This window comes from Takifugu flavidus, chromosome 4, assembly GCF_003711565.1.
Source record: "Takifugu flavidus isolate HTHZ2018 chromosome 4, ASM371156v2, whole genome shotgun sequence".
NCBI classification, from domain to species: Eukaryota; Metazoa; Chordata; class Actinopteri; order Tetraodontiformes; family Tetraodontidae; genus Takifugu; species Takifugu flavidus.
Window position 1 is genome coordinate 1671810 of NC_079523.1, and position 26752 is coordinate 1698561.

The following is a 26752-nucleotide window of genomic DNA, read 5'->3' on the forward strand; positions in this document are numbered from 1 at the left end:
CCCACACTGGGGTGAAAATAACTCCCCTTATCAGCCGTCGGATGAGAGGAAGCGCCGCTGCACCCGGCGACGGGGGTCCCCACCATCGAACCCACCATCGAACGCACGAGTGACTGATCACTTTCTTACCAGTTCAATCTCAACTCTGAACACAAGAGCCTGAGGCCCAGTCTGGAGGGGGCCAGCGCAGGAGCCCGGCTTTTCCCAAATAACACCAAAAATCACAGATTATTGCGTTAAGGAGCTAACCTTATTACAATGCGCACAGCTGCTCTTCCTCAAGTTTCAAGCCCCCCCCCACCACACACACACACACACACACACACACCGCCTGCCAACCCCATTTATTCACTTGTACGGGGCAGAGAAAGCAAAGCCGTCTTGTGAGTGGCGTTGGGCTCTTCCCATCACGCCTGATGGATCGCAACAGTCACCTGGAACGCCGGGCCTGGAAAAGTCGCGGGGGGGAAAGTTCACCCCCAGGTTTTCAAACCCGGGGGGTCAGCGTTCGCGAAGGTCCATTTCTGCATAAGTGAGCACACAAACGCGGGTGCCTGTTCAAATAGTCCCTCACAGGCCGCTCATGACAACAGCCCAGCAGCAGCACTGTTTGATCTCCAGTGTTTTCCTTAATCTGGGTTGTCAAGGTTCGCTTGTTGGAGGCTGTTTACTTTACTTCTTCTACAAAAAAGTGTTTTTTTCCCCCCTCAGACAATGACTAATCCAAAGACCAAGGAGGAGGAGGCACTGCCAGCAATAGTTGTTAAAGCGGCAGTTTCCCTTTTAGAAAATCCACTGGTTTTAGCCCAGCTGTTGCCAGCTGCAAACCTCCTGTAGGAAATATCAGGGGAGCGTTGCTTTTACGACCCAGCTCACTTTCAACTGAACTTTTGCTGTGCTGAATTCTACACAAATTCTGACATGTGCTTCAGTGTCATAACGGATCCGCAACAGTTCGTTTATGCATTAAAGACAGACAGTAAAAGTAAAATCGTTTGACTTTAATTGCAGCAACTTGAGGAAAATAACCGACTGCAAACAAACGCCAGTTACGGGAATTATTCTTGGCAATTAATTTAAGTGAAATTAAATATTTGTGTGATTTTTAACTTCTCCGCAAGTGAACAAAAACGGACTTATGGATCACACTTGTGAGTTAAAGCCACGCACGCACAGCGTGAGAGGACTGAACGAGAATAATGTGCGTGATTTTAGCGGGGTTCACTTGTCTGAAACTTCCACGCCGAACCTGCCGTGGCTGGATGATGGGCAGCCGCGTTAAAACCGGGTTCGAACCCAGTTCGGGCAACTTGTGCCGCATTCCTCCGGTCGTTCGGGGGACCGCTAACACGTGGAGGGGAGAGCCGCTTCCCGAGCGACAAATCACGGCTCAAACTTCCATTTCCACAGCCTCCGACCCCGGCACTTGATCACAATTACACGGACAAAACTGCAACCACGGAGCGCACGGCCGGCGCGTTACACACACAACTTTTTTTTTACAGCAACAACCCCGCAAAAAAAAAAAAAAAAAAAAGTGGAGGATTGAGCCGCAGCACTTCCACGACCCGCAACATTAACGACCGTTATTTGCAGACATCGACGCCCCGCAAGGCGAGCGACATGCTAGCGGCACAGGTGTGCGGCGTTTGGGTTTCACTCCCGGACGCCGAGAAAAAGTGCCGAGAAAGAGGCGACAATAAGTGTGTGCGCGCGTGTGCGTGCGTGCGTGCGTGTGTGTGTGCAGCGACAGCAGCAGCGGCAGGTAGAAAGGACAGAACAAAGCTAACGTTAACAGTGCGGTGATGGTGAAACTTACCCGAACCAAAACACGCTTTTTACGGCGGCTAACAGGCGCACGCGGACAGTACCGATTCGCGAGGACGGGATGATGACGTCGCGCACGCGAGCCCGTGTACCGAGGACGCGTGCAGCAACAACAAATCGCACAGTAAACAATATTACTCCGCCTCGGCGAGGGTGGCGCGCGGGAGGGAGGGGGGACTAACTAACTGACCAGCCGAGCAACTAACCGGAGAACTAAGTTAACTACAGCCAAGAAGAGATCATCTTACCGATGGCGTCGAGGAGAGACACACAAAAAAGACAAGAATGTTGAGTTTGACTCCGGTTGCCTCCCAGTCTGCCTCGCGACAAAAAAAACGCGATCCTTTATATAAAAAAAAGAGGAGAAAAAAAAAAAGTTCTAATTGGATTTTTAACAAGCCAAGAAAAAAAGAGGGTGTTAAAAAAAATCGAATCGCGGATTTGGATGTTGTTGTTTTGGTGTTCCAGGTCAGTGACGTCACATCCACCTGCAGTGGGGTCATTACATCGCGGCTCCTTCGCAGAAACGCCACAAATATGATTCTGTGGCACTTAGATGGCGACTTCCCCGCACAAATGTAACGATATGCGTTAGTTTTAGCCGACAGTGGGGCTGCAGAGAGGGGTGGGGGTGCCGAAAATGTCTTAGCTGGCTAATTACAGCCCAGCCATAATTAACTTATTACTTCTGAAAATTCTTTTTCAAATGGCCCCGCGCCAAAACCTCAATAAAACTCTAGAAATCTATTCACCAGCCGTCGTTTTTGCTGTGAATAGGCCCTCACCTCTGCTCTGATGTGTTTGTATACTGTATATATACTTAAATACTTCTGGTTGTATCCTTTTTTGACACCCGTGAACATCTGAAGCCTCTCAGAAACAGCGCACCTTGTTTGTTGCTGCTTTGGGGGGAAGTTTTTACCAACTTTAGCAGCTTTTCCTCGCACAGGAGGGCAAACGTCTTGTATCTTACCCCTGGGAGGAGAACCGTCACGGGCCCGTTAATACTTACTGAAAAACCGTTAATTCAACTCCAAGAAAACATGTTTTTTCTCTCCTCCATCGAGCTACAAGAGGCTTATTTTTGCTGCAGGTCTGCTGTTTATGGATACACAGCGCCACCGCCTGGTCACGGCCCGCCATAGCAGCAGTGAAGGTGAGGCTTTATCGTTGTTTTCTCTATTATTATTATAATTATTATTAGTAGTAGTAGTAGTATTAGTATTATACGCATTTATTGATATATTATATGCAGAGACTATTAAGGTTGATTTTATTTAGAGAGCTGTTGCTACATTGCTGATCTTTCACAACAGCATCAGTCATGAGGGAGATTTTTGGCTTTATTTATAAAGGTTTTCTTTGTAAAAAAAATAATTAAATTTTATTTTCAATATCTGATTTTAAGAGGCCATATAAAAGTGTATAAAATGTCACTACTACTGCTAACAGAACTTTTTTCATCTGCATTTTTCAAGTTGCTCATACTTAAATATTAGTAATATCGTATCTTAAATATTAGTTAAGATAAACAAGATTTAAAATTCAGTTACTAGTTAGGAATTACACTTACAAACCATTCACGGTTATTGCTGTTCAATTACTCCTCCTGTGCCTGTGCCTGTGTGTGTGTGTGTGTGTGTGTGTGTGTGTGTGTGTGTGTGTGTGTGTGTGTGTGTGTGTGTGTGCGTGCGTGTGTGCGTGTGTGTGTGTGTGTGAGAGAGAGAGAGAGAGAGAGAGCTCTCACACTGAGAAAGAGGAATTCTTTTAAAAGATTCTAAATTACTTAAGGACTGTGTGTTTTTGTTGTTCTCATGTACATTTGATTTTCTTTTCAGTGGCCCCACAGCTGCATTAGAGCAGCTGAGGTGTGTGTGAGTCAATAATCTGAAGGTTTGCATGTGTGTGTTCCCTCTCAGGTTCTGCTTTAACCACAACCTGCTGCTGCACACACTCCGACAGAGAGAAGAAGAATTCAACAAAAACCAACATGAGGTTTGGTTATCAGATACGGCCGCTTTTCTTCACTGAGAGTTGTGAACACCCTCATCAAGGATGTGCAGGAATAGAGAATCTGAGCATCTGTGGTTTGACTGTTCTTTATCATCTTCCTCTTCTTCTGTGGTGCTACTGGACCTGTGAACTGGCATCTGAATCTGTTCTCTGGTCTGTTGGTTGCTTACAAATTAAATGAGGATCACTGTCGGTTACATAAGAGGATCTCTCTCTCTCTCTCTCTCTCTCTCTATCTCTCTCACACACACACACACACCGACAGTAATTAGCACCCTGTTAATTAGGTAATTACACAAATGAATAGGGGCTGCTCTTTATTCCCAGAGGGGTCGGAGGGCCTTTCTACACTGACACATGACATTGCACATTTGTGAAAATGCCATTAATTTTAAACGATGCATTCCTCATTATTGAACTCTAACACACCCACGCACACACGTGTCAAACACTTCTATCAAACTATAATTGGCTGGAAACCCCTTGATTGTTTAATATTTAAATAAACACCCTGTGCTCTCCAGATATAACATATCCTATATTTGATGTGTGTATTCATTCTTCTCTTCTGTCATCTCCAGAGTTGATAAAGAACCAACAATGTCCTCTGACAGTAGGTCTAATGTATAGAACCACCTTAGACCGTCTTGAACAGATTCCTATGATTTTTTTTAAACATTAAATAGGATTAAACCTGATTTCTCTGATGACGCTTCATCAGCTCCTTTAAAATTCGACAGTAACGGTGAAACGCTGCCACCTGGTGTCCACGGGGTGGTACTGCATCAACGCGCATTTTGAGTCAAATCCAGAAACTTTGAAAGTGTCCGGGATTATCCTTGAACTAATAACTGGCACCTGTTGGTAATATATGAGCCATATTAGAGTTCCAAAGGTACATAAAAGGACAGAAACTGATGACAACAATCATAGATCTTTTGTTTATTTTGTTCACGTCACTGCAAAATTCATGTTTAAAAAGGTAATATTGTCCACTTCTGACCATAATCGTCCAGTCCACAGTTGGCCTATGAGAGTGATAATGCTCGAGGAGTTCACTGACCGAGAGAACGTGGAAAATGAGCTGATAAAAAAATAAATTCTCAGATTCTCTACAAACTTTGGTGATTTTATCAGTACAGACAGTAGTCAGTAACTATCCAACAGGAAGTACTGCTCCTACAAATGGTGCAGAATGTGGACGAAAAGTCCAAACGCTCCATTCTCCCAATGAAATAATGCTGCGGTTTAAAGAACACGTCAGTTTGAGGGGGAAATAAGAAGAGAAGCACTTCCAGGGGCCTGTGGCTGAGCACAAACCTGCAGGGTCAACACCAGTCGGGGGGCGGGGGGGGGGGCAGCAAGGGCGAGGAGGGAAACCTGGACAACGTCTTTTAAATAAAGCTGCGTTTTTACAGCCAGTGGAGGGAGGCCGTCGCTGGAATATATTAAAATATGCAATATTTCCAAGAGTTTCCCTGGTTTTAGGTTTGACGCTCAGTGATGAAGCAGAAACTTTCTCTTCGCCCGATTTAAATAGAAGCAGAAAAAAAAAAGGCTTTGGCACAAAGCTGACTTTTCTCTAACAAACCTTGAAACTATTCTGCTTGACGGAGCTGCTACAAATCAGCCGTGAGGTCCAGAGAGCAGAGAACCGGGGCGGGTCAGTGCAGGAGGAGGTCAGAACCTCCCTGGGAGACTCGTGCTGGACCTACATTCTATCAACCGGACTCACATCGACGGAAACAAGGCATCTGTTCTTCAAAGTTATAAAAATATATGGATAACGTTTCCTTGCTCGAGCTTAAAAGATCCACGAGGAGGTGGCGGCGGGGGCAGAGGTCAACCCGGGGACAGCTGTTCACGGGCTAATGTCTCGAGCGTCCTCCTTCAAAGGCGTGATGGTCCATGTGGGCTGGGGGGGAAAAAGAGGCACTTTAAGCCGGAGACCTCAGGAATTAATGTGGAACAAGTAGGAACAAGACCCAGATCCAAGCAGGTATGAAGACACTTAGTCCTGTCACTCAACAGATCAACGTTCAAGGCCAATTTCCCGAGGGAATTCCGAAGGGGAAGAGAGACGCCGTCACACTTACGCTTATAAAAGACGGCTCGGAAAGATACGAAGGGGAGCAGCTCGTGGACCTTCCCCAGGACGTTGGCCTCGCCGGCCACAGACGCGTCTCTGTTCCAGATCTGAACCACATCCTCCCGGTCACGCACGCTGACGCTGACGCCCACGACCTCATCGTCTGGGGGGGCGGAGCCAGGGGAGACGGTCAACACACACACACACACGCATGGGCAGCTGTGGCGTGGCTCACCTGGGGCGCAGTAATCAGCAAACTGCTCGCCGATGGTCGCCAGCAGGAGCTCCTTCCACACGTCTGACTGACAGAAGGACAGACAGCGATTAGAGGTCGGCGGTTTGGCGCCGCCGCCGCCGCCGCCGCGTCGTGAAGCAGGAAACGCCACCTACTGTGCCGTCTTTGGGGACTTTCATCTTCCACACGCCTCCTCTGGCGTTGCCGTCTTCCTCCCTGTTGGGGCAGAAGAGTCAGAGGCAGCGGGCGGGGCGTTCTCCTCGGTCCGGTCCGAACACGCCGCGATACTCACGGCCCGGCGGCACTTACCAGAGAGGCCGGCGCTCCCCCCGCATCAGGTGGTAGCTGCATCTCAGGGGCAGAGCCGTGACCAGGGGGATGTTGTTGTACACGCTCCAGAACATCTGCAAAGCAACAACCGGGCCCCGTCTTAGTTCTGAGGCCTTCGGAGAGCTGCTGGGGCTCGAACACGTACAAGATGGCAGAGCGTGGCGATAAGGAGCGGCGGCGAGGCCCGGCGGAGTCCTGAGGGTTCCGTCTAACACACTTATTCACGGTTATTCTCCCTCGTCCGGGCCGCTCTTTATTGGGCCGCCGGGACTTCCTGCCAGCTCCTCCGCTCGATCTCTCTGCTCTTAAGATGATGAAGCTTTTTAAGATGGAAGCAAATCCAACCTGAACGCTCTGCACGGTGTAGATCTTCTTCAGATTGGACTCACATTGTGCTGCCGTCGTGCCCGGCAACGACCTGGAAGGACAAGAGATCCGGTTGAGGTCGGCGCCGTCGTGGGTCAGATTCAACCATCTGCGGCCTAAACCAGGAAACAGACGTGCAAACGGAACATTTCCCAACAAGGACTCCGATCTGCGGGTAATCCCGAGCGGACACTGATTAAAAAGGCTCCAGGGCCTCCTGAGAAGAACCGGACCCTCGGGTCAGGAGTCGGGGGGGCGGTGACGTCGCGGGTGACGTCATCCACGGGTTTTGGAACCGCGGCTCCAGAACACAACTAATAAAGGGAACGTGCAGACGTGGTGTGGACTAACGGGGGCGCTGCAAAGATTCCGTGCGGAGGGACACAAGTCCGAGCTCGTAAACTGGCCCGGAGAACTTTCCAAAGCCTGGAAGAGACCCGGGTTCCAGCCCCGTGGATCCCTGCTGGGGGGATCCTCCACGGTCACAGATCTGCACGGATCTGCTCAGATCAACATCAACGCTGAGATCGAACCATAAAACCCGTGTTTACGGGAGACGGTCACGCACTCTCACGCACTCTCACGCACAGCGTTTTAAGGCCTGTGCGGACGGCGGCCGCTTCTGTTGGGTTCTTAAACTGTCCCGCGTCCGCGGAGGTTCGACGGGAACTAGAGACGTTACCTGTCCAGCCAGAAGGTCCAGGGCGAGTGCAGAGGCAGCGTCTGGCCCGCTCCGTCGTCTCGGTGCTTCTTTGTGATGTTTTCCAACTCCTGCTCGTCGATGTCAATGTCGGAACCCGTCGGTCCGCTCAGGGCGGCCCTGTCCATCTGGGGGTCCGCCTGGCCCAAAGGAACCGCCATTTCGGGAGACCGGGCTCTGGTTTCTGCGACTCTTGTGTGAATGTCCTGGATAAAAACAGCCGGTTTTGCTTTATCGCTTCATACGGAATCACCGCCGCGTTTCCGCCTCCCGACTGGTGACGTCAGCGCGTCGGAGGCGCGGGCAGGTACGTCGCGGTCGGTGCTTCTCAGAGAGATGATCGAAACGAAGACGTCTCACTCCTGCAGTTTCTTAGGCACCACAATCTGACGGACTCAGTAACCGGAAATGGTTTCCCAGTCTTCCGAGTGCGTCCAACTGTCATCAGATGTCGACTGTAATGCTGTTTTCACGCCCATACTTTTGATGTATCCACTGTGTATATGTGAATAAGCAGCATATAAACACAAACATGGCCAAAATTCTTGTATAAAGAACTACAATTTTGACTCACAGCTGTCTGGTTATTCTAATGAAGTAATTGGAGAGTTTTATTTTATTGAATAGGAAGTTAGAAAACCTAACAATGCTGGAACCCGGGATTGAACCAGGGACCTTTAGATCTTCAGTCTAACGCTCTCCCAACTGAGCTATTCCAGCTTGTTAGGCACAAATCATGTGACACAACAGACTGGACATCAGACTAGATATAATAATTCAGGTAGGAAATGCTTCACATTCTGCTGGAGTAACTACACACCATAGTGGCGGAACACTGCGTCTCAGAGATGGGATTTGGAGGCATTTCTGTAGTGATGCATCGTCTCATCAAACTATCTTCACCATCTTCGACATGAACGCGCCATGAAAGCGTCGCGGTCCAGTTTAGAGAGCATCACTGGGCAGATCTCTCCGGTTTGACCTTTAACTGGGAAGAGCGCCCAGCCAGCGAAGGATAGTGGTGGTTTTTACTAGTTCAGTTCAGCCTGTCGGTGTTGTTCTTAGCGGCAGGTCCTTGAAGCACAAAACTATCAAAATCCTTTTCGCTTTTTACCACAAAGATGCCGCCTCGCAACCACATCAACCACACAACAGATAAAAGGTGGTATTTCCATTTGAAGAACTAAAATATCTCGAAGGTCTGCCACAAATGCTAGATTTCTGTGTTAGATTCAGTTTTCGATTTGCAATATGAACATATGCGGCCTCTTTTCTTACCAGTTCGATGAATTTGGGCCATGACTAAACTTCGAGATCAGCTGCACGATGGTTTTGTGAATCCTGCAGCATCAGAGCGTTTGTCCGGCTTCAGAGCCGCCTGCAGGGGGCGCTGGTGAACCGTCGCAGCGTCGGGGGTCGGTCACGTGACGGAAACAGTAGCTTAAAGTACACGAAATCTGGAGAGATTCGGTGCAATGTCAATATTTGGGGAGCTTCCTCCCTCGGCATCACCATTTGCTCTGCAAAGCCATTATTTTTCTCCAGCCTCCATCTTTGGAGTGCTCAAGTCACTGCGCGTACACGCAAACACGCACGCGTACACACTGCTTTCTTATGCAACTATTTACCTCATCTGAACCCTCAGTTTGCCCTGAATAGCATCCCCTCTCCAGCTCCACCCCCCCAAAAAAACTAGACAACATTCCATTTATTTCTTGGGTCTTTTTGTTATGTCTTATTTTATTTTTGGAGCGTTTTTAGTGTTACTGGGGATTGTTACTCGTCGGTTTGATTTCTCGACGTTGTCAACGTTCCCTCTCCTCTCCAAACACGACTCCATGAGTCCAGAACCAGACCAGACTCCAGCGGACGTGAGCCGCTCTGGTTCTCCCACCTCTGCGAGCCTCCGATCTGCGCCCAGCTTTTCCTCCAAGCTCCTGGGCTCTCCTGAGCCCCCCTGCGCGCTCTCTGATAGGGGGGAGTTTTAATTGTGGCTGATGAGGCCGCAGATGCGCAGCTGCGCACCGTCTGTTTTTTCTTTTTTTTTATTCCTCAAGACGGGAGACTTCCGCCATCGGCGCAAACTGTGTTTTCTGAGCCGATGTTCCCGCGGAGCCGATGTCTCCTGAGAGCAAATCGAGCTGCTTCTCATCGTCAGAGGTCTCGGAACGGCGTTTCTAACCCTGGCCGCGTTTGAGATGAAGGACAAGAAGAGAAAGAAGAAATGCAAGATGATTCCTTTGGGTTTGTGAGAGGATCGCAGCGCGTCGGGGAGGATGAGCGGCGGCTTTGCGTCCGGGCTGGCAGGATCCTCCCGCTCCTCCGCGAATTGATGCGGGGCCACGCACGGACTCGGCCGCGCAGATGGCGAACGCAAGCGAGTTCGGTGGGAGCAGCCCGTCCTTCCACAACTACGCGTCCACGGCCTGTGCGCTCAAGCTGGCCTCCCTGGGTCTGATCCTGGGCATCAGCCTGCTGGGCAACGCGGCGCTGTCGCTGCTGCTGCTGAAGGACAGCTCGCTGCACAAAGCTCCGTACTATTTCCTGCTGGACCTGTGCCTGGCGGACGTGTTGCGCTCGGCGGTGTGTTTCCCCTTCGTGATGGCATCGATAGGCGGCGGCTCCTCCTGGCCATACGGCGCGCTCAGCTGCAAGCTGGTCGCCTTCATGTCGGTGCTCTTCTGCTTCCACGTCGCCTTTCTGCTCTTCTGCGTCAGCGTCACCCGGTACATGGCGATCGCCCACCACAGGTTTTACTACAAGCGAATGAACCTGTGTACGTGCGCGGCGGTCATCTGCATGGTGTGGACCCTCTCTGTGGCCATGGCTTTCCCCCCGGTGTTTGACGTGGGCACCTACAAGTTCATCCGAGAGGAGGAGCAGTGCATCTTCGAGCACCGCTACGTGAAGGCGAACGACACGATGGGCTTCATGCTGATGCTCGCCGTCATCGTCTTCATGACGCATGTGGTCTACATAAAGATGTTCTGCTTCGTTTACGACCACCGCAAGATGAAGCCGGCTCAGCTGGTCCCGGCCATCAGCCAGAACTGGACCTTTCACGGCCCCGGAGCCACCGGGCAGGCGGCCGCCAACTGGATCGCCGGCTTCGGCCGCGGACCCACCCCGCCCACGCTGGTGGGCATCAGACAAGCGGCGCACCTCAGCAACAGAAGGCTGCTGGTGCTGGACGAGTTCAAGATGGAGAAGCGTATCGGCAAGATGTACTACATGATCACCCTGACCTTCCTCATCATGTGGGCCCCGTACTTAAGCGCCTGCTTCCTGAGGATATTCGTGCGCGGAGCCTCGGTGGCGCAGCTCTACCTGACGGCCGCGGTGTGGATGAGCTTCGCCCAGGCCGGTGCCAACCCCATCATCAGTTTTCTGTTCAACAAGGAGCTCCGGCTGCGGCTCCGAGCCTGCTTCCCCTGCTGCCTGGGGACCCAGACGCCCATGGAGCCCTACTGCGTCATCTGAATGTACCCCGATGTTTCTCCACACCGAGTTCCGTTTTGCCTTTGTTGTAAATTCCATTTTGAACTCATTGTGAAGCCTGTTGGCAGGTTAAAGGAGACTTTGTCACAGTTTGAAATCAGTCTGCTGCCCTTTTATCATGCTATAGTTTGATCGACTCCAATGTTCTCTTTGAATGTCACTTTGACTATTTGTATATTTTTACAGGAGGAGCTCCTTCTAACCCAAATCTCTCCTTTCTCCCCACACTCTGGTTTTTAATAGTTTGGATACCAGAAATGAAACACAAATCTCAGTATATTTTTAAAGACGGCGATGATTTGTAAATACTCCGAAGCTCTTTTTCCCCTCGGCGGCTTTTAAAAATCACTGTATATTTCCCTTCTTTGTGTTGAAAAAGGGGTTCAGCGATTGTCTGTCAGTGCTTCTTACAGGTCAGTGGTGTTGAGAAACGGCTTGATTTGCATTTGTAGTTTCATTTTTAATAGTCGAGAACATCAGGAGATGAAAACGCTGAAGATTTGGTGCTTTGTAAAGGACGTTTGCATTGTTTGTATTTCTTAGTAAATAAATAAAATGATACATTTTGCCGTACTTTCTGTTTGAGCCAGGCTTTGTGCTGGTCGAGGTCCCTTTTTTGGGCGTGTTCACGTGCTTTAGTGTTGCTCCTGTGCTCCGCTCCCACTCCGCCAGGCTGTCTGTCCTCAGAACATCCAGAACCATCAGCATCATCACACGGCCGGACTGCTGCCAGCTGGCCGTGCTCCAGCACCGGAGCTCTGGGTGTGGAGCTGCCGGTGAGCCCCAGCTCAGCACGGCGGTCCGTGCACGTGTTCTCGTGCCTCGCAGACGCAGGTCACAAAGGCTTCTGTGATGAGTCGGTAATTTGGTTCTAAGCCGTATATCATGAGTCAGCGACATCTTTGACCATGGTGCATCATGGACCTTGGTGCTGCCCATCTCGCTGTGCAGGTTTGTTTGGCATTCCCGGTTACCATGGAAACAGAACAACGCCACAAAAGACTTCAACAGAGTGTGCAGCTGGTGCTACCCTTTCTGCGAAACACCCAGAGAGAATAAACTTTAAATGCTGAGCATCTACATGCAAACAACAGCTTGAGCAACCTTATTTGACAAACGTGCACTTAAAAACAATCCAAAAGAGCAAATCTGTAAAAAAAAAAAAAAGAATCAAGAGCTGCTGTGTTTCTGTGCATACAAGAAACAAAACTGACCACTCAAGTAAAATGCTTTATTAAACAGGCCTTTATTCAAAAGAAATAGAAAAAAAAGGTCAATGAGCAAGAGTCAGTGTCCTCAGAGGTAGTAGTCTGGGTACTTGTAGGTGGACAGACATTTGGACCTCCCCTCGTCCATCAGGATGCAGGACAGGTTTGGCAGGCAGGGACAAGTGTGGTGCAGCCGCTTCCCAAAGAAAGGAGCCTGAAGTTGGGAAGGAGATGTTGAAGTGATGGAAGGCTTCATTAGCAGGAGCACAAGCATGGACCCTCACCGTGTGGCTCATCGGGTGGCAGTCGTCTCCTTCCCGTCCCATCGGCGTGCACATTCTCAGGCTCCGGATCCACAAGCTCACCGCGCAACACATCCCCCCTCCACACTGAGAGTCCTTCTCGCAGGCCTGGGCACGTGCACACACATTTAAAAATGCTTGTTCTTTCATTTGCACATTCAAAGGAAAGTCACATCGCAGCTGTTGGCCAGCAGACCAGTACGACGGACTGGTGGCGCTGGTTGACCACTGGAGCTTGAAATAATCTCCAAGGTTAATTGATGCTTGAGATATATATCTATATTATATAATGTTGCTATATAATCTTGCTTTTTTCATTGAATTTGCTGCTCAAATAGGAAAAAACATGGAAATTTGCCCCTGGTAAGTTTTTTTTGAATGTTTGAATTTACACTTTTGCAATTTTTACAGTGAGTAAAAAGGATTATAGTGAGTAAAAGTGACAATATTCTGAAGAAGCCCCCACTTACCCCCGTGATGACCGCCGACGAGCTGCGGGACACCAGCAGCAGTGAGAAGAGGAGCGGGAAGAAGGACCTCATGATGAAGAGCTGTCGTCGTGCTCCCGTGGCCCCCAGAGTCCGGATGCTGAAGCTGTGGGACCTCGCTGCACGTATGCCCCCACCGTCCACTGAGACAGACGGCCGCCAAACTCACACGTTCAGGGTTGGCGGGCGCTTATAAAGGCAGCCGCCACTCAAAAAAAACAACATCGTGACTCATTCGCAGCAACCTCGCTGCTACAAAAAGACCAAGGTGAACGTCAAATGGCGCCGCGTACGTCTGTCCGTCCTCTGACGGAGGCCCTGTCTCGAGACCATCAACCTCCATTGTTGCTGGTGACAATAACAAAGCCAATCAGGAGGAGAAGAGGCACATTCAGTCTCCTCTCAACATCTCACCTTCTCCATGAGCCCAAGGCCGCCGGCTGAAAGGATCTTTTCATCCTGACTCACGGCGGCTCCTCCACCAATCAGAGCGACACAGAGCTCATGTTGCTGTTTATTCAACTCTTGAGACAAACAGGTCAACGACTAAAGTGGCTACAGTTCAGCAAATTAGAGGCCGCGTCAATCAGGCGCTTCATCGCAACAGGAATTAATGTTCCGCAGCTTCAGCTTACGAATATCGACGTTTGTCGGCCAAGAGTCGCCGATTTAAACCGACTCTAATGACAGATTAGTGGTGAAGAACCAGCCTCCTCGGCCCCTCTGTCACGTCTCCACACACCAGTTTCAAGGGTTCTGGCAGCCTGACAGACAGGCTTGACATCTTCTGCGCCTCCATGTGTCAACATGGATTACTGACTCCCAGGAAGCCCCCCCCACCCACAACTCTTGGCAGCCCATGTTATCACACTAATGGTAATGACGCAGCGACAAAGTGCTTACATCCCTGGGGCGATGGGGGGGATCACGGCTTCTCCAAATCAAAACACAGAGGTCATAAAGGGCGGAGCCTCTGGTCCTCCAGCGGCTCCCAACGCGGCTGCATCACATCCCAAAACAACCTTGTTTATCAACCTTCAGCTCAGGAACCTGACATGAATTTAGGGAGGGAAAGTCCGCGTTTCAGGGATCAACCAGGGATCCGTCAGGCCTCGTGTGGACCGTGACCCAGCAGGTCGTCCTCGTTAGCCTCGTTAGCATCTGGGCGGCGCCAGGACCAAACCTGTAGGACGTTCAGACGCGGGGGGGTAACCGGGGGTCTGGTGCTGCAGAACAACTGTTAATGTTATCAGCCCATATGGATATTCAGATGCTTTTTATTCGCCCCCCCCCCCCTATTTGAAAAGGAACACCGCTGTCTCCAAACTCCCAACAAGGTCAGACAAATCCATTCTCAGGTGAGTCTTTTCTTCGCTTTCATGCCTCCCACAAAAGGCTCCTCTCACGGCCGTCTTCCATCAACACTCGACACGCGAGAGTCATTTCCACGGCTCCATCCTTTACATTAGAAGCACCTGATTCCATCCCATCAAACAAGCGGGTGCAGGAGAACGCCTCTCACTTTCTATTCTGGATGTGGAAACGTGATCCAGGATCCAAAGTCTGGTCTGTAGGAGGATTTCCATGAGGCAAACATGGAGAGGGCTCCTGGGAGCAGGGGCCAGGGCTCTACGGGGCCACACAGTGGCACACAGCCATTTTACATGCACGTGTCATCGCTGCATTATGGGGTTGATTTCTGAAACCTTATAATGAATATGCATAAAGGTGGTCACACAGGCTGCTCTCATTACTGCGTGAAGTCTTTTAACGGCTCCACATCTTGTCTACATGAGGTGTCCTGGCGCATGATTAATCCAATGCAGATGTAGGGATCTGAACTCTATATGTGGATGATGTCACGGCCGACCTGCCCGTTACTAATGAGGCCTAATTGTGCCCAACGGGTTCGTGACCTTATTCTGTAATTACTGAACATTTGCTGGGAAGAGCTCTAACGTAGCTTCCTCCTCCTGTTTGAGACCACGTTAACGGTTCAGCACGACACCTCCAAATATTTCTGCCTTTTCCCTGTACGAAGAAGAGAAAAGTGCCTTATTTTTGAGGAAAAGACCTGGAAAACCTTGAACGTGGAGGAAAACTCGCTGCCCTGCAGGCTGGCGGGGTCTTTGACTCTCCTGTGGCTTCTGCTTTCATCTCTCGCCTAAATATGAGGGAGCGTGTCGTTTTTGTATTGCTGTCATGTCTGGTAATCCGCTCAAACCAAAGCGTTGTTTGAGCGGGGATTACGGACGCCACGCCTGACTGTTCCTCGACATTGTTTGTCATGTCAAACCACCCGAGGGAGTAAACACAGCTTCCTGGGGAGTATTAGCAGAGCTCTTACTGTGCATAAATATGCAGGCTGCTGCACAGATAGCTGCAGCGGATGCTAATGAGAGCTGCTCTTCATATGCAGGATTACAGCAGTTTAGGTCCGCGTCCGCGCTCGTGCGGGGATCAAATCACTCGACTGCTCGAGGAACGTCAATGGAAGGAACAAAACAACCTATTTTAACAACCTCCTTAAAGTTTACAGCCGATGGCGGCAAGCGTAGGATGAGGTAGGGTAGGGCGGGATAGTCAGGACATTTTCCATCTACTGTTGCCATGGTGACTATCAGTGATACATTTTTTTGTGGAAGATTTTAATTCCAGATTCCAGAAATTTCTGGGAACACTTCAAATTCTCCAGAGTTCTTCTTTATTCCTCAAAATAGTTCCTCCGACTAAGTAGGAAGACTAAAAAAATCAAACCCCAAAGACCCAAGAGAAGAAGAGCTGATGAAGATGAAGGAACAGACAGAGATTCAGCCTCAGAAGAGAAACGGATTAAAAACTAAAGAGGGAAAAGAAACAAAAAACTTTGAGCTGCACAAAAAAACGTGATGGAGAGTTTTGGAACAATAAAGATGTGGAACTGAAGAAAATAGTGTCACAATGTGTGTAATAAGTGTGTGTGTGTAATAAGTGTGTGTGTGTGTGTGTGTGTGTGTGTGTGTGTCCACGGGGAACAGCTGACAGCTCTGTCCTGGTTCCCTCCGACGATGCTGCAGCCTCTGTGTTGCAGCTGTGCCGGTCTGACAATAAGGAACATGAAAGCCGACAGATGAACCAGACCAGTTGTGACACTCATCCATATTTCTGCTCTGCAGCGACTGGGTTTAAACTGGGATCAATCGCAGCGACACGACATCGTCCCTGACAGATGTGTGCAAACCCGCACGCACGCTCTCATTCAGCAACATCCGTCCATCATCCATCATCCCTCCGTCCATCCACGAACATCAAACAACAGCGGATTCATAATCGCGCCGATTTTATCCGCTTCTACAAAGTCGATCAAAGAAAGTCGCCTTTTTCAGCTTATTTTTGACTCTCCTCCGCATCTAAATTGGGCCGTTTTCTTAGTTTGGACTATTCAAATTAAATCAAACATTTTGAATCAACGATCCACCCAAACTGAAAGTGGTTGCATTGGAAATCTGCTGTCAGAAGCTGAATATCTGACAGAAAATAGAGCTGATTCTGAGGGTCAATGAGCAGAGGTGGTCCTGACTATGTTTGTGACTCCAGTTTGCACCCCCCTCCTAGAGCCTCACATGCTCAGGTGATTAAACACGCTCCACCACCCTTCCCCACCTCCTCGTGGTTTTTATTTTTGAATGTCTGATTCCATTTATCCGCTTTCCTCCCAGCCACAGAGGAACCTCCTCACCCATCTCAACGCTCCGGCTCACGCACCCGTCTCCTCAGTCCTGAGGATGAAGCCAAATATTCAACCAACAACTTCACTGTATCCCGACAGGTCAGAGACAGAAACAGAGACGGGAGCGGAGAGTGCGGAGAACTGAAGTTGTTTCCTTTGTTACGGATCCGTCAAGGCCAAACATTCAAATGAGAGAACGCTGGTGGCTCATTGAGGCTCCATGGAGGGCTTTCATATGTTAAAGATCCGGCCTTAAAGGGAAGAAGATGACGTGAAACTACAGGAATACGCACGTGTGAGGGCGAATGCGTGGAGATCACACAGAAGCAGAGATGCCACTTAAGCACATTGTTCAGTTAAATTGCCGGAGCGCTGCTCTAAAAATAGGGCACACAGCTGAGAGCTCTGGGGGATGTGGCACGGGCGGGGAAAGGGGGCTTTCACAGGAAGGAGAAATTCCTCTGAAGGCCCAGCAGAGCGGTGATGCGCACAGGAGATCACGGAAGAAGATATGTCGGGCTGAGGAAAAACGAGCTGAACCGCCTCTGGGCTGCAGGTCCGACGCAATTTAGGGTTTCAATTTCCTGCCAAAGATGAGAGTCCATAAAGCAGGAGAGCAGAGGCGGGATCGTCTCCTCTGACTCAGGGCGAACCAAAGGAATGCTTAATGACGGCCGCGAGGCTGCAGCCTCAGTCATGGCTGTTCATCATGGGGGGGGGGGGGCTCAGGGAGGTGACCGCACCGACGATGAGCCCTGGGAGAAGATGACACAGGAGCCGTGAAAGGAAAGATTCTAGATGTAACATTATGGGTCAGGACAGAAGGTGTCACATGTCCAGCTGGGAGCCGCTCAGGGAAACAGCAGGTGGTTAAACGGAGGTTAGAAATATAAGAATTAGGCATTTAAAAGGGGCTCCAACTGCTTCTTGTTTATGAATAATTAATTTCTCATTATGCAACAGGCTCAGGAGCAGATTCTATTGTTTCACCCCCCAAAAAAACCTGAGTTAGTTCCCAAAAATGTGCTTGAATGATTGAACCAGGGCACCTGCGGCGTCCGTGCAGGGCAGGAGGAGGCTCCGACCCTCCGAAGCTGCTCTCCTGTTGGATTTTCCTCCGCGTTACGACCGTGTCTCCAGTTCTTCTCTGTGGTGAGATTAATTCATAGACTGAGCTCACATCTGAAGCTGGCGTCGACCACAGAGGAATTGCTTTAAAACTCTCCGTGTGTGTGATTATTCTGGCTGTTGAACCAGCCTACAGTCAACATTCCCATTGTTCCCGGCGACGCGTCGCCTCCCCCGCGGTGGAGCGGCGTTCTTGCTCGGCGTTCCTCTGCTGGCGCCGTGCCTAAAACTGGGATCGGGCTGAAAGCAGAAGGCATCTGCTGCTGATAAAGAGCTCAGCGGGGACGCTGGCGTGCATCTGCTGTCAGTTTTCCTGCTCTCTGCTCATCAGATGAGACCTCTTAAGCTTTTTGTTAACCAAGATTATCATTTGCATTTTCCCCCATTAATCAGTAAAAGCCTGCTAATCTGCCACCACTGTTGCCTTCATGGTTGTAGACCAGGATCTCCTGGGAAGTCCTCCCAACAGCTGGAGGGAACTTATATCGGAATCTGCTGACCTCAGTAAAAGATGAGAATGACACTGCATATTCAATAATGAACCGTTATTGTATTAAACTGCACCCCAGCGTCACCGTCACCTGAAGACTGAACTCTCCACAACGTCAGCTCACATTTTCAAAGTTCTCTCCCACGTTTTTCCAATATTTCTTGGCCGTCACGTGTGGAGCAGTGAACCAGAGTCCTTCCCGGCTGCCTCAGCTGCTCTCCTCGGAGGGGCGTGTGGGGCTCGTCGACGTGTTTGATTCACGGATGAAAGTCTGAGGCTGTTCAAGGCCTGAGGAACAAAGGAACTCACCCAATCTGCTCTGAACAAGCTGGAAAGTTTGGAGGGACGAAGTTAACCGACCTCACGTCTGATCGGGAAGACTCTCCTGATCAGCTGTGTTAGTCTGGAGGTGCTGCCGTCATGCCAGCACCCCTCCAGGACGCTGCGCTGGTGGCCCCCAGCATCCCGAGCGGCCCACACTTGTGGTCTTCCTGCACATATTCCTGGTTTTTAAGGTGGGTCCCTGCGTGTGGGGAGCCAGTGCCGCCTTGGGGAGAAGAGGGAAAGAGGATTCCGAATCCAGGCAACAGACAGTGAGGACATTTACGTGTCCTCATAATCAGGATGGTGTGGAAGGATGAAGATGAGGAGGAGGAGGCTGGTCCATCTGCAGCAGCGTGGAGCCATCTGAATATTCATGTGGCATTTTTCCCCACTTTTATTTTCCTGACACGGGCGACAACAATGCCACGTTCGCCCATTAGAGCAGCTGGATGCTCCTGTTCATCAGAGATAAAAGGAGGCTTATTAGTGGCTAAATAAGAGGGGTGACCGGCGGTGTGTTAAGGAAACCCAGCAGGGAAGGAAGGAGCGCTGTTCCTTAGCAATATACGAGGCTCTACACTAGATTGTGGTTAAATGCTGCACCAGTTACACCAGTGATCCCTTAAATGTTGGAGGATAATCAGAGGGTCCCTGAGTGCAGCACTCAGTCCTGGTCTTTGTCAGAGGCTTCTGCTCCAGTAAGCATCCAGGCAGCTCGCAGGCTTCTCTTTGTGTCCTCTCAATGTCGCGGACTTCCACTTCCAGATCAATTATTCAGGCGGCTCTTCTATAAATACGAGCCTGGAGGAAGGAGGAGACACCAGCCTCATTTGGACGCCCTAAACTTAGCCCCACAGTAACCGGACAAGTGACGGCTGGTAATCTGCTGCCTCAGAGGTATTTTAGGAAGAACGGACTTTATGTGGACTCCAAAGAGGCTGAGATGACATCGAGTCCTGACCCGTGCGGGTTCAGAATTCAGGTGTGCACATATGTTGAAGTCAGAGACGGAGGAAGAGGTGGCGACACCTGAGAGGAGGATCTGGGCCACAACCCTTCCCTCCTCCCAACACATGGGGACAATCTTGTCATTCTGATGATGAAGGTTCTGGGTTCTGCTCTAAAAACACGATGAAAACATATTTAATGGGCCATGGAAGGAAGGGATGGTTCCTCTGCCACTTTCCTACAGTCACACAGTGGCACCAATGTCACGACATGAGCGTTTTTTCCCCCTTGAATGCAAATTCCTGTGATTATGGAGGGTTATTTTTGCCTTTCAGACAGGAGAGACATCGGTGACTCAAAGGCAAACGGGATGAATGCGAAGAACATGTGGGCTGAAATATGATTATTCCGGCGCCGCAGCCTTCGGAGCCAACGTGCACGGCCCAACGACCTTCATCGCATCATCAAAATGCTGAACACAACGCTGGCCTCACATCTGCAGAGCAAGAAGAAAAAGTGTTTGACATAATGAAGCCGAACCAGAACCAACGGACTCCAGTAGGCAGATTATCAGTCTGGCTCTGTGGAGAAGTGTGCCACTTCAGCGGGCGCCGATACGGCATCACAATCACTTCCGGCGCCGTTACCATCCGTGGAGTTGCTGAATATTCACCGTCTGTTGCTCATTCCACTTTAATGATGAGTCGTAGATCTGAAAGGAGATGGTGCAGCTCCATCTGAAAGCAGCGTCGCTCGTGAGCAGAGGTGCTGCTGACAGGCTCATGAGGGCCCCATGATGATAATTATCACTCCAATTAGACATCTGCTGCGCTTCCAAGCCTGACATCAGACTGTGTTTGCAATTAAGAGGAGAGCGGGAAATGAGCAAAGGATCACACGTCCCCCCCGATGGCCGACGCCGAGCACAGACGGTCTCTGGTGTGACGGAGTGACCGGTTTCCTGTGATTGTGTCGCACGCAGGGGCTCGGAGAAGCTGTCATATCCCATTAGGTGGAGGGGTGGGGGATACGGGGGCTAAATGAGCTGGATGGAGCAGCGAGCGCCAGGAGCGTTACCACTGGGCGTCACCAGCGATCACATCAACCCCCCCATTCCAGTCCCGACAAGTCGATCAAAGGTGTAACGGAGCAGAGCGGCGGCTGCTGTCGCAACAGGTTCCAGGACGGAGGTTGAGATCAGGCGCACAGCTCGGCAGCCTGGAGTTCAAATCCTGGCCACAAGGTGGCGCAGTTGGACCGTTTAAAGTTTGGGCCTTGAGGCCCGGCAGGGGGTCCGTCTTTGTTTAGTCTTCCACAATAGTACAACTAAATACTTATTCTCGTCATTTATTCAATAAGTTGTGCTAATCTGCTCCAATTAACAGTCGCATAAAACAAAAGAAAGCGCAAATGTGACCGACTATTGGAAGGTTTGGCCAACGTTTGGGATATCACGTTGTATTTCTGTAGATTAAAATATTGATTTTCAATTACTAACATATGTTTCCTTAACTCTTGTTTTCTGTGATGCTCAGTTATATTTTATATCATCTGCTGTGGTGACATCACCTCATCTTTAGAACATCGCTTCAAATGCGCTTTTAAACCTACCAGAAAAATGTTGCAGTGGCTCAATAATCAGGAGGAAACTACGGATGAACTCTGACCCGTTGACCCGGGAACAGGGACCGAGGCGATGAGGAGCCCTCAAAGGTTGTGGTCCTATCAGATGATTGTCAGGAGAAGGCAAAATGAATGTTCTGCTTTTGTTTTTGAGTTGATGTTTCTCTCACACACACACACACACACACTCACACACACACACCTGTATCTGGGCACAGATTGTGGGGTTGCGTCACGCTCCAGAAACCCATATTTTCACGCAGGTCCATCCAGACCTGATGTTCCTGAAGCTCTCGCTGGAGCTCGGGCTCCCAGTCTGGCTCTGGTTGCTGTGTGAACGTGCTTCCAGCTCCCCCGCTGAGCGGCCATGAAGTCTGGATCTTCCCCTGGCTGGAAGCAGATATTTGAGCCTGTTGTGTTTCTAGCTGCGTCTTCCTGATGGACACGTCTCTGCCAGCACGCTTCCATCCGAGGAGAACGTCCCATCTGTCAGGTCTCTCTCTGGGGACACTTGTGTCTCTTTAATAGCAGACGGAACACACACAGGCAGAGCCGCTCACACCTTTGGTTGTTTAGGAAAGCCTCCTGCTGCTGCTGTAAAGCCGAGCCGAGCCGAGCCGAGCCGAGCCGTTTATCATCACCCCCGAATCCCACAACCGAAACTGGAGCCGGATTCGAACGCTGTGTTGCAACAGCAGAGCCGGTTCCTGAAGTCGAAGCAGGAAAAGTAGGTCAGCGCTGGAGTTAATCAGATAATGAAGGAATGATGATTCCATCAATATGTTTTATGGTTCTGGTGGAGGAATCTGGCTCTGGACATGGGAGGGCTCCGGATCTGGATTCACTCTGGGGTCAAACGATTCTGCAGCGCACGATGGTGCAATTTAACCAGCTTCACCTCCGGTTCACCGTGACGTCAGCAGGCCCGGCGGAGCGTGCGCGTGCGCGCTCGCACGCGGACGTGGCGTCACCGCAGCGCCGCCGGCACCCGAACGGAGCCCGCAGCTGAGCAGCATCCTCCGCAGGATCACGCCTCCTTCCTCCTGCCGCAGCCGTGCACGGACGCCAGTGCGCGGAGCTGCCCTCAGGCGTGAAGGTCGGGCAGGAGAGCGACGACCGGACACCATCCCAGTAATCAGCGCAATCTCTCACGTGAATCTACAACGGAAAAATACAGAGGAAGACAGAAATCCAGCGTTCTCAGCTGGCAGCCGCCCCCCTTTAAGAGATTAAATGGTTTCTCCCCCTCCCCCCATATAAGGCTAAACCTCTGGGGGGAGGATTAGGCCCCAGGGTAGACCCAGGACTCGCTGATGGGCTGATACCTCTCAGAGGACCACCAGTGAGTTGCCCTTTGAACCTGACCCTTGTACGGACCGAAACAATGCTTGTTCAGATAATCGCCATGGTTACGGAGATAAGCCGAGGAGCAGAGATGACGTCTGACGGAACGAAAACGGATGTTATTAGACACGACGCGCACGTTCGATCTCATGGAGCCATGTGTGGAGCTGACCCCATGCGGCATCGCAGGGGGCCACAGGACTTCCTGTGACCCCCCCCCCCCCCCTCAAACCTCAGGATTGACGGCTCCACAGCAGAACAGCGGAGATGTTTCGGCTGATGTGTGTCAGAATCACAGGAGCCGTAAATGTGAAGGCGTCGCGCGGCCCCGCCGGGATGACGGGGGGCTTTTGGAGCCGCTGTCTGCTGTAATTGCCTCTCGCTGTTGCCACAGCAGCACAAAGCTGCCGTGGCAACGTGGCTGCTTTCACATTCATGGAAATCCTCGCCATTAATTCTCCAGAATGGAGGCGAGCCTCCGCGCGGCTGGAATATAGGAGAGCAGCACAGACACTTTACAACATCCCTTCATTCCACATTGTCTTGACTGGTTGGGAGGTTGGGGTGGGGGTTGGGGGCTGATAAAAGCCCCTGTTCCAGGATCAGAGCGAACAGGGGGTGAGGTAGCTGGAAGACGCCGCTGCCGCGAACGCCGCCCATCCGCAGCGTTTGACATATTTGTCTCACCCCTGAATCTCCCGGTGCGCCTCAGAAAGTGTGTCAAACAAGCGCGTTGGCAGGATGAAGCGTGAACAGGAATGACTCAGCGGAGCGCTGGCTCCGGGGGCCCGCGGGGCTCCGGGGGCCCGCGGGGCTCCGCGGGACGTTCGCCGCGCGGCGGCGGTCGTGCCAGCTGGCAGCGGGGCGCCGTCGGTTGGCACGGCGCGCCGCGCTCGTAGGTGCTGACATCTTCAGCAGGATGGGAACGTCCCATCTGCCCCCCGCTCCTCCACCCACTCCCCTGATCTAGACGGGCGTCCTCGGCGGGGGCCCCCGTGCACGCGGAGCTCTGTCTCCCCTCAACGTCTCATTATGCTCCCCGCTCCACCGATACGCCTCGGAAAATAATCAGGCCGCCGCTGCGGCGCGTAACAGCCTCTCACTTGTAAATTAAATGTTGCGGCAGAAGCACCTTTGCTTTGCCTCCCCTCTGATTTGACTCCTCCACCCCCCCACCCCCCCACAGCAGCCTCCTCATTATCAGCTGCAGTAGCATAAGCGGCAGCTGTGGAGCACCGTGTGGAATCCAGGAAGATCAGAACCCTCTAAATTGCTCCCTTCAACCTGTGCCCAGATAAACATCAGGCTGTTATGAGCGACTTCACAGGAACTGACAAGCAAAGCTGCTTCCAGATTATGTTATCTGTTATCTGCACGGGCCTCCTGATAGGAGCTGTTTGATCGGGACTCTCGCTGCGCGTCAGGCCCGAACGTCTCTGGAGATCCCGCGTGTCCTTAAAAGCCCAAACTTCCAGATAATCGTCAATTAGCCTCTGATGCTGGCAGTCAGAAGGAGCTCCAGCCTCTCAAAGATGGACGGTTGGAAACAGGGTTCCGCCTCCTGCGCTGAGATATCCGAGTGAACGAGTTCAAGTCAGCCCACGTCCAGCTCCCTGGATTGCTCATTATGAGCTCTGCTGAGCGCTCGCCGTTTGGTTTGGAAGGTTCCCAACTGGGAACACGCATTGGGACCTGTGCCAGGCTGTCAGCCCCGTGCCTGATTTGCAGCGTGAGTGATGGCGGGCGGCTTTGATAGAGAGCTCGTGCACGCCTGTCGGTGGAACGACGTTGATGTCCGGACGAGCGAAGCACGAATCACTCAGAGCAGCTTGTTACTCCTCCAACGCTCATTCCAGCCGGACGCACGGCGGCAGCTGAACAAGAGCTCCTGTCGGATCATTTCTCCCTTCAGCAGGTCCAACCAACATCCACCCAAATGATCCTCTTGGCATAACGCTTTTATTAGCTTCATCTCAACTGGGTTCTCGTGGTGAATCTAATAAATTGCTTTTAAATTCATGTTTACATGGAGATGCTGATCCGTGGGATCAGTGATTTAAGATCTGGAGGCTTTGGGATTTAGGATGCAGCGGGATCTGGAATAAAGGGGCGATTCCCTCCTGCTGGGCTCCATAGATGGTGAAATGACGCTAAAGCTGGTACCGACAACGGCCGACCTCTGTCACGTGCACGCGTGCGCACGGACGGGAAGGTCCCGAGCAAAATGTCTGCAGCAGAAGCCATCCTGCCTTGGTTACATATAGCCCATTATGTTCAGTGCGGAGACAGCTGGACACACTTAGAGGACTCTCCTGAGACGCTTCCAGGCAAATCTCCAAAAACAAAATCCATTCCTCTCCCAGCAACACTCTCCTCTGGAAGGCTGCGCAGGGATGTGGAGGCAAGGCTGCAGCCAGGAATAATTCTCTTTTCATGGCCAGTTCTCCAAAACGTTGCAACATTCTCCACACGTGTCGAAGCTGGTGGCAGCGGACGAGCCGGGATGAATCTTTCTCTCTGGCTAAACCTCGTTAGCTTCTTATTTTCGTGTTCTCCTGTGCTCGTTTGGAGCAATAACACTGAGATTCACATCATCTGGGGGCGATAAGGTAACAGTTTATACAGGTGAGATGGAACTCAAGGGTGTTGCAGCGTTCTCTCCACCCGTTCCTGCGTGGACGTCCTGCTCTCGGGATGAAATTCCTGCTAAGCCTAAAGTATCGTGGTGGAGCCTGAACGCTCGTTTGGGCGGGTTTTTGTGACCTCGCAGGATGAGCGAAGAGCAGCACAATAATCAACAACATGGTTGAGGAAAAAGTTTTCCACAGGAAGCAGGAAGTGAGGGACATTTAGGCCCATTTAGGCCACGCGGCTTTTGAGGATTCTGACCGGAATCAGCGGAGAAATGAGCTCTTGTTTGGACCCGGCTGAGCTTTATTTTCCTCTGGAAATCCCGTTCTCCCACACGCTATCACACAGAGGTTTGCATCAGACAGTTTCATGGATCCTCTCTCTCTAGATCCGTGCAGGGGCAGCTATTAGGAGCGCAGATTAAATGGACGGTGGAGCTGCGATTCTGCCCTATTAATAATTAAGCAGAGCAAATATTATACAGTTCACATACTTAAAACACAGAGTTCAGCCAGTAGGTCAAGAATGATTACACGCTGCTGGCTGACAGGCAGCAAGGAGCCATTTATTCTGCAGCAATTAGCCTAAATGATAAAGTAATGGACCCCCCATTAAGACGGAGAAATGACAGAGGAGACTCAATTTGCCGATTAGCCACAACAACACAGGCAGCGGGGCAGATCATGTATTTATTTGCACGGGGGCTGCATAATTTAGGCTGCTCTGCGTGTGTTCAGGCTGATTTGCATATGTCTTCTGATCTCTGAGGCCTTACACGCCAAATCCAAATGAAACAGTCACGTTTTGATGTGGGACCGGTGTCAGGAGCGGCCCCGGAGGTGGGCCGCGCCGCCTCCCGGGCCCGTTCGGAGTCCGACCCGCAGGTGAAGCTGCTTCAAAAGCTCCACAGAGCTCCGGGGCTCATCAATGATTCACGCCGCCGATGGCGTTAGCACCATCCGTAAGTGGATGTGAGAGGATGTGGGAACGACGCTCGTTATCCTGGATCACACTGATGCAGATAGAGACAATAATCACGTCTATTCGCGAAGGGAGGGGGGGGCTGGATGTCAGATTTTCATATGGAAGTCGTTGGAGGAGAGCTGCAATTGTAAAAGAAGAAAGTCCTGCAGACAGGCTGTGAAAGAGACGTTCCTCAGCTGGGATTTACTGCTGCGCTTTATGAGCGCCGAGGCCGCCGCTCAATAAATCCTTTATCGCTGTGTTTTTATTAGGAGATCTGATCTCTGCAGGCAGATGGGGGCAGCCTTAAAAATCCGCCCGGGCCCTCGTGCACAAGGGTGCATTCTGCGTCCTGCATTGTTGATGTCGGTGCGATGCCGGCGGCGGCGGAGGCGGCGGGGAGGCGCTCGCTCATGCTGAGTAATGGTGTCGGAGACCTTTGAGCCCCCACAGCTGACGCCTCGGCTCCTGCGGGCTGCAGCGGCCCCATGGAGAAGTCTTTATCTCCTTTATCATGATCATATCAGCGGAGATAA

The 26752-nt window shown here is 51.1% G+C and overlaps 3 protein-coding genes, 1 long non-coding RNA gene and 1 other non-coding gene across 5 annotated transcripts; 2 read left to right on the plus strand and 3 right to left on the minus strand.

Annotated features, from left to right (window-relative positions):
* Window positions 1-1594: 1594 nt before the first annotated feature.
* LOC130523560 (uncharacterized) lies at window positions 1595-4379 on the plus strand. The gene is made up of 2 exons (XR_008949911.1): window positions 1595-2983; window positions 3747-4379. It is a non-coding gene; the product is annotated as an uncharacterized LOC130523560 (long non-coding RNA).
* Window positions 4380-4767: 388 nt separating this feature from the next.
* LOC130523559 (eukaryotic translation initiation factor 4E type 3-like) lies at window positions 4768-7987 on the minus strand. The gene is made up of 7 exons (XM_057028875.1): window positions 7543-7987; window positions 6840-6912; window positions 6474-6568; window positions 6320-6380; window positions 6165-6231; window positions 5937-6092; window positions 4768-5755 (listed from the first exon to the last, which is right to left on the minus strand). The coding sequence occupies exons 1-7, from the start codon at window positions 7719-7721 to the stop codon at window positions 5709-5711; spliced, it is 678 nt and encodes a 225-aa protein (XP_056884855.1). The 5' UTR covers window positions 7722-7987; the 3' UTR covers window positions 4768-5708.
* A 220-nt stretch (window positions 7988-8207) lies between these two features.
* Window positions 8208-8280, minus strand: trnaf-gaa (transfer RNA phenylalanine (anticodon GAA)). The gene has a single exon. It is a non-coding gene; the product is annotated as a tRNA-Phe (tRNA).
* On the plus strand, window positions 8209-11631 carry gpr27 (G protein-coupled receptor 27). The gene has a single exon (XM_057028874.1). The coding sequence runs from the start codon at window positions 9925-9927 to the stop codon at window positions 11038-11040; it is 1116 nt and encodes a 371-aa protein (XP_056884854.1). The 5' UTR covers window positions 8209-9924; the 3' UTR covers window positions 11041-11631.
* Window positions 11632-12285: 654 nt separating this feature from the next.
* prok2 (prokineticin 2) lies at window positions 12286-17463 on the minus strand. Its single transcript, XM_057031225.1, has 3 exons — window positions 13039-17463; window positions 12551-12676; window positions 12286-12480 (listed from the first exon to the last, which is right to left on the minus strand). Exons 1-3 carry the CDS (start codon window positions 13108-13110, stop codon window positions 12355-12357), a joined length of 324 nt encoding a protein of 107 aa, XP_056887205.1. The 5' UTR covers window positions 13111-17463; the 3' UTR covers window positions 12286-12354.
* Window positions 17464-26752: the final 9289 nt, after the last annotated feature.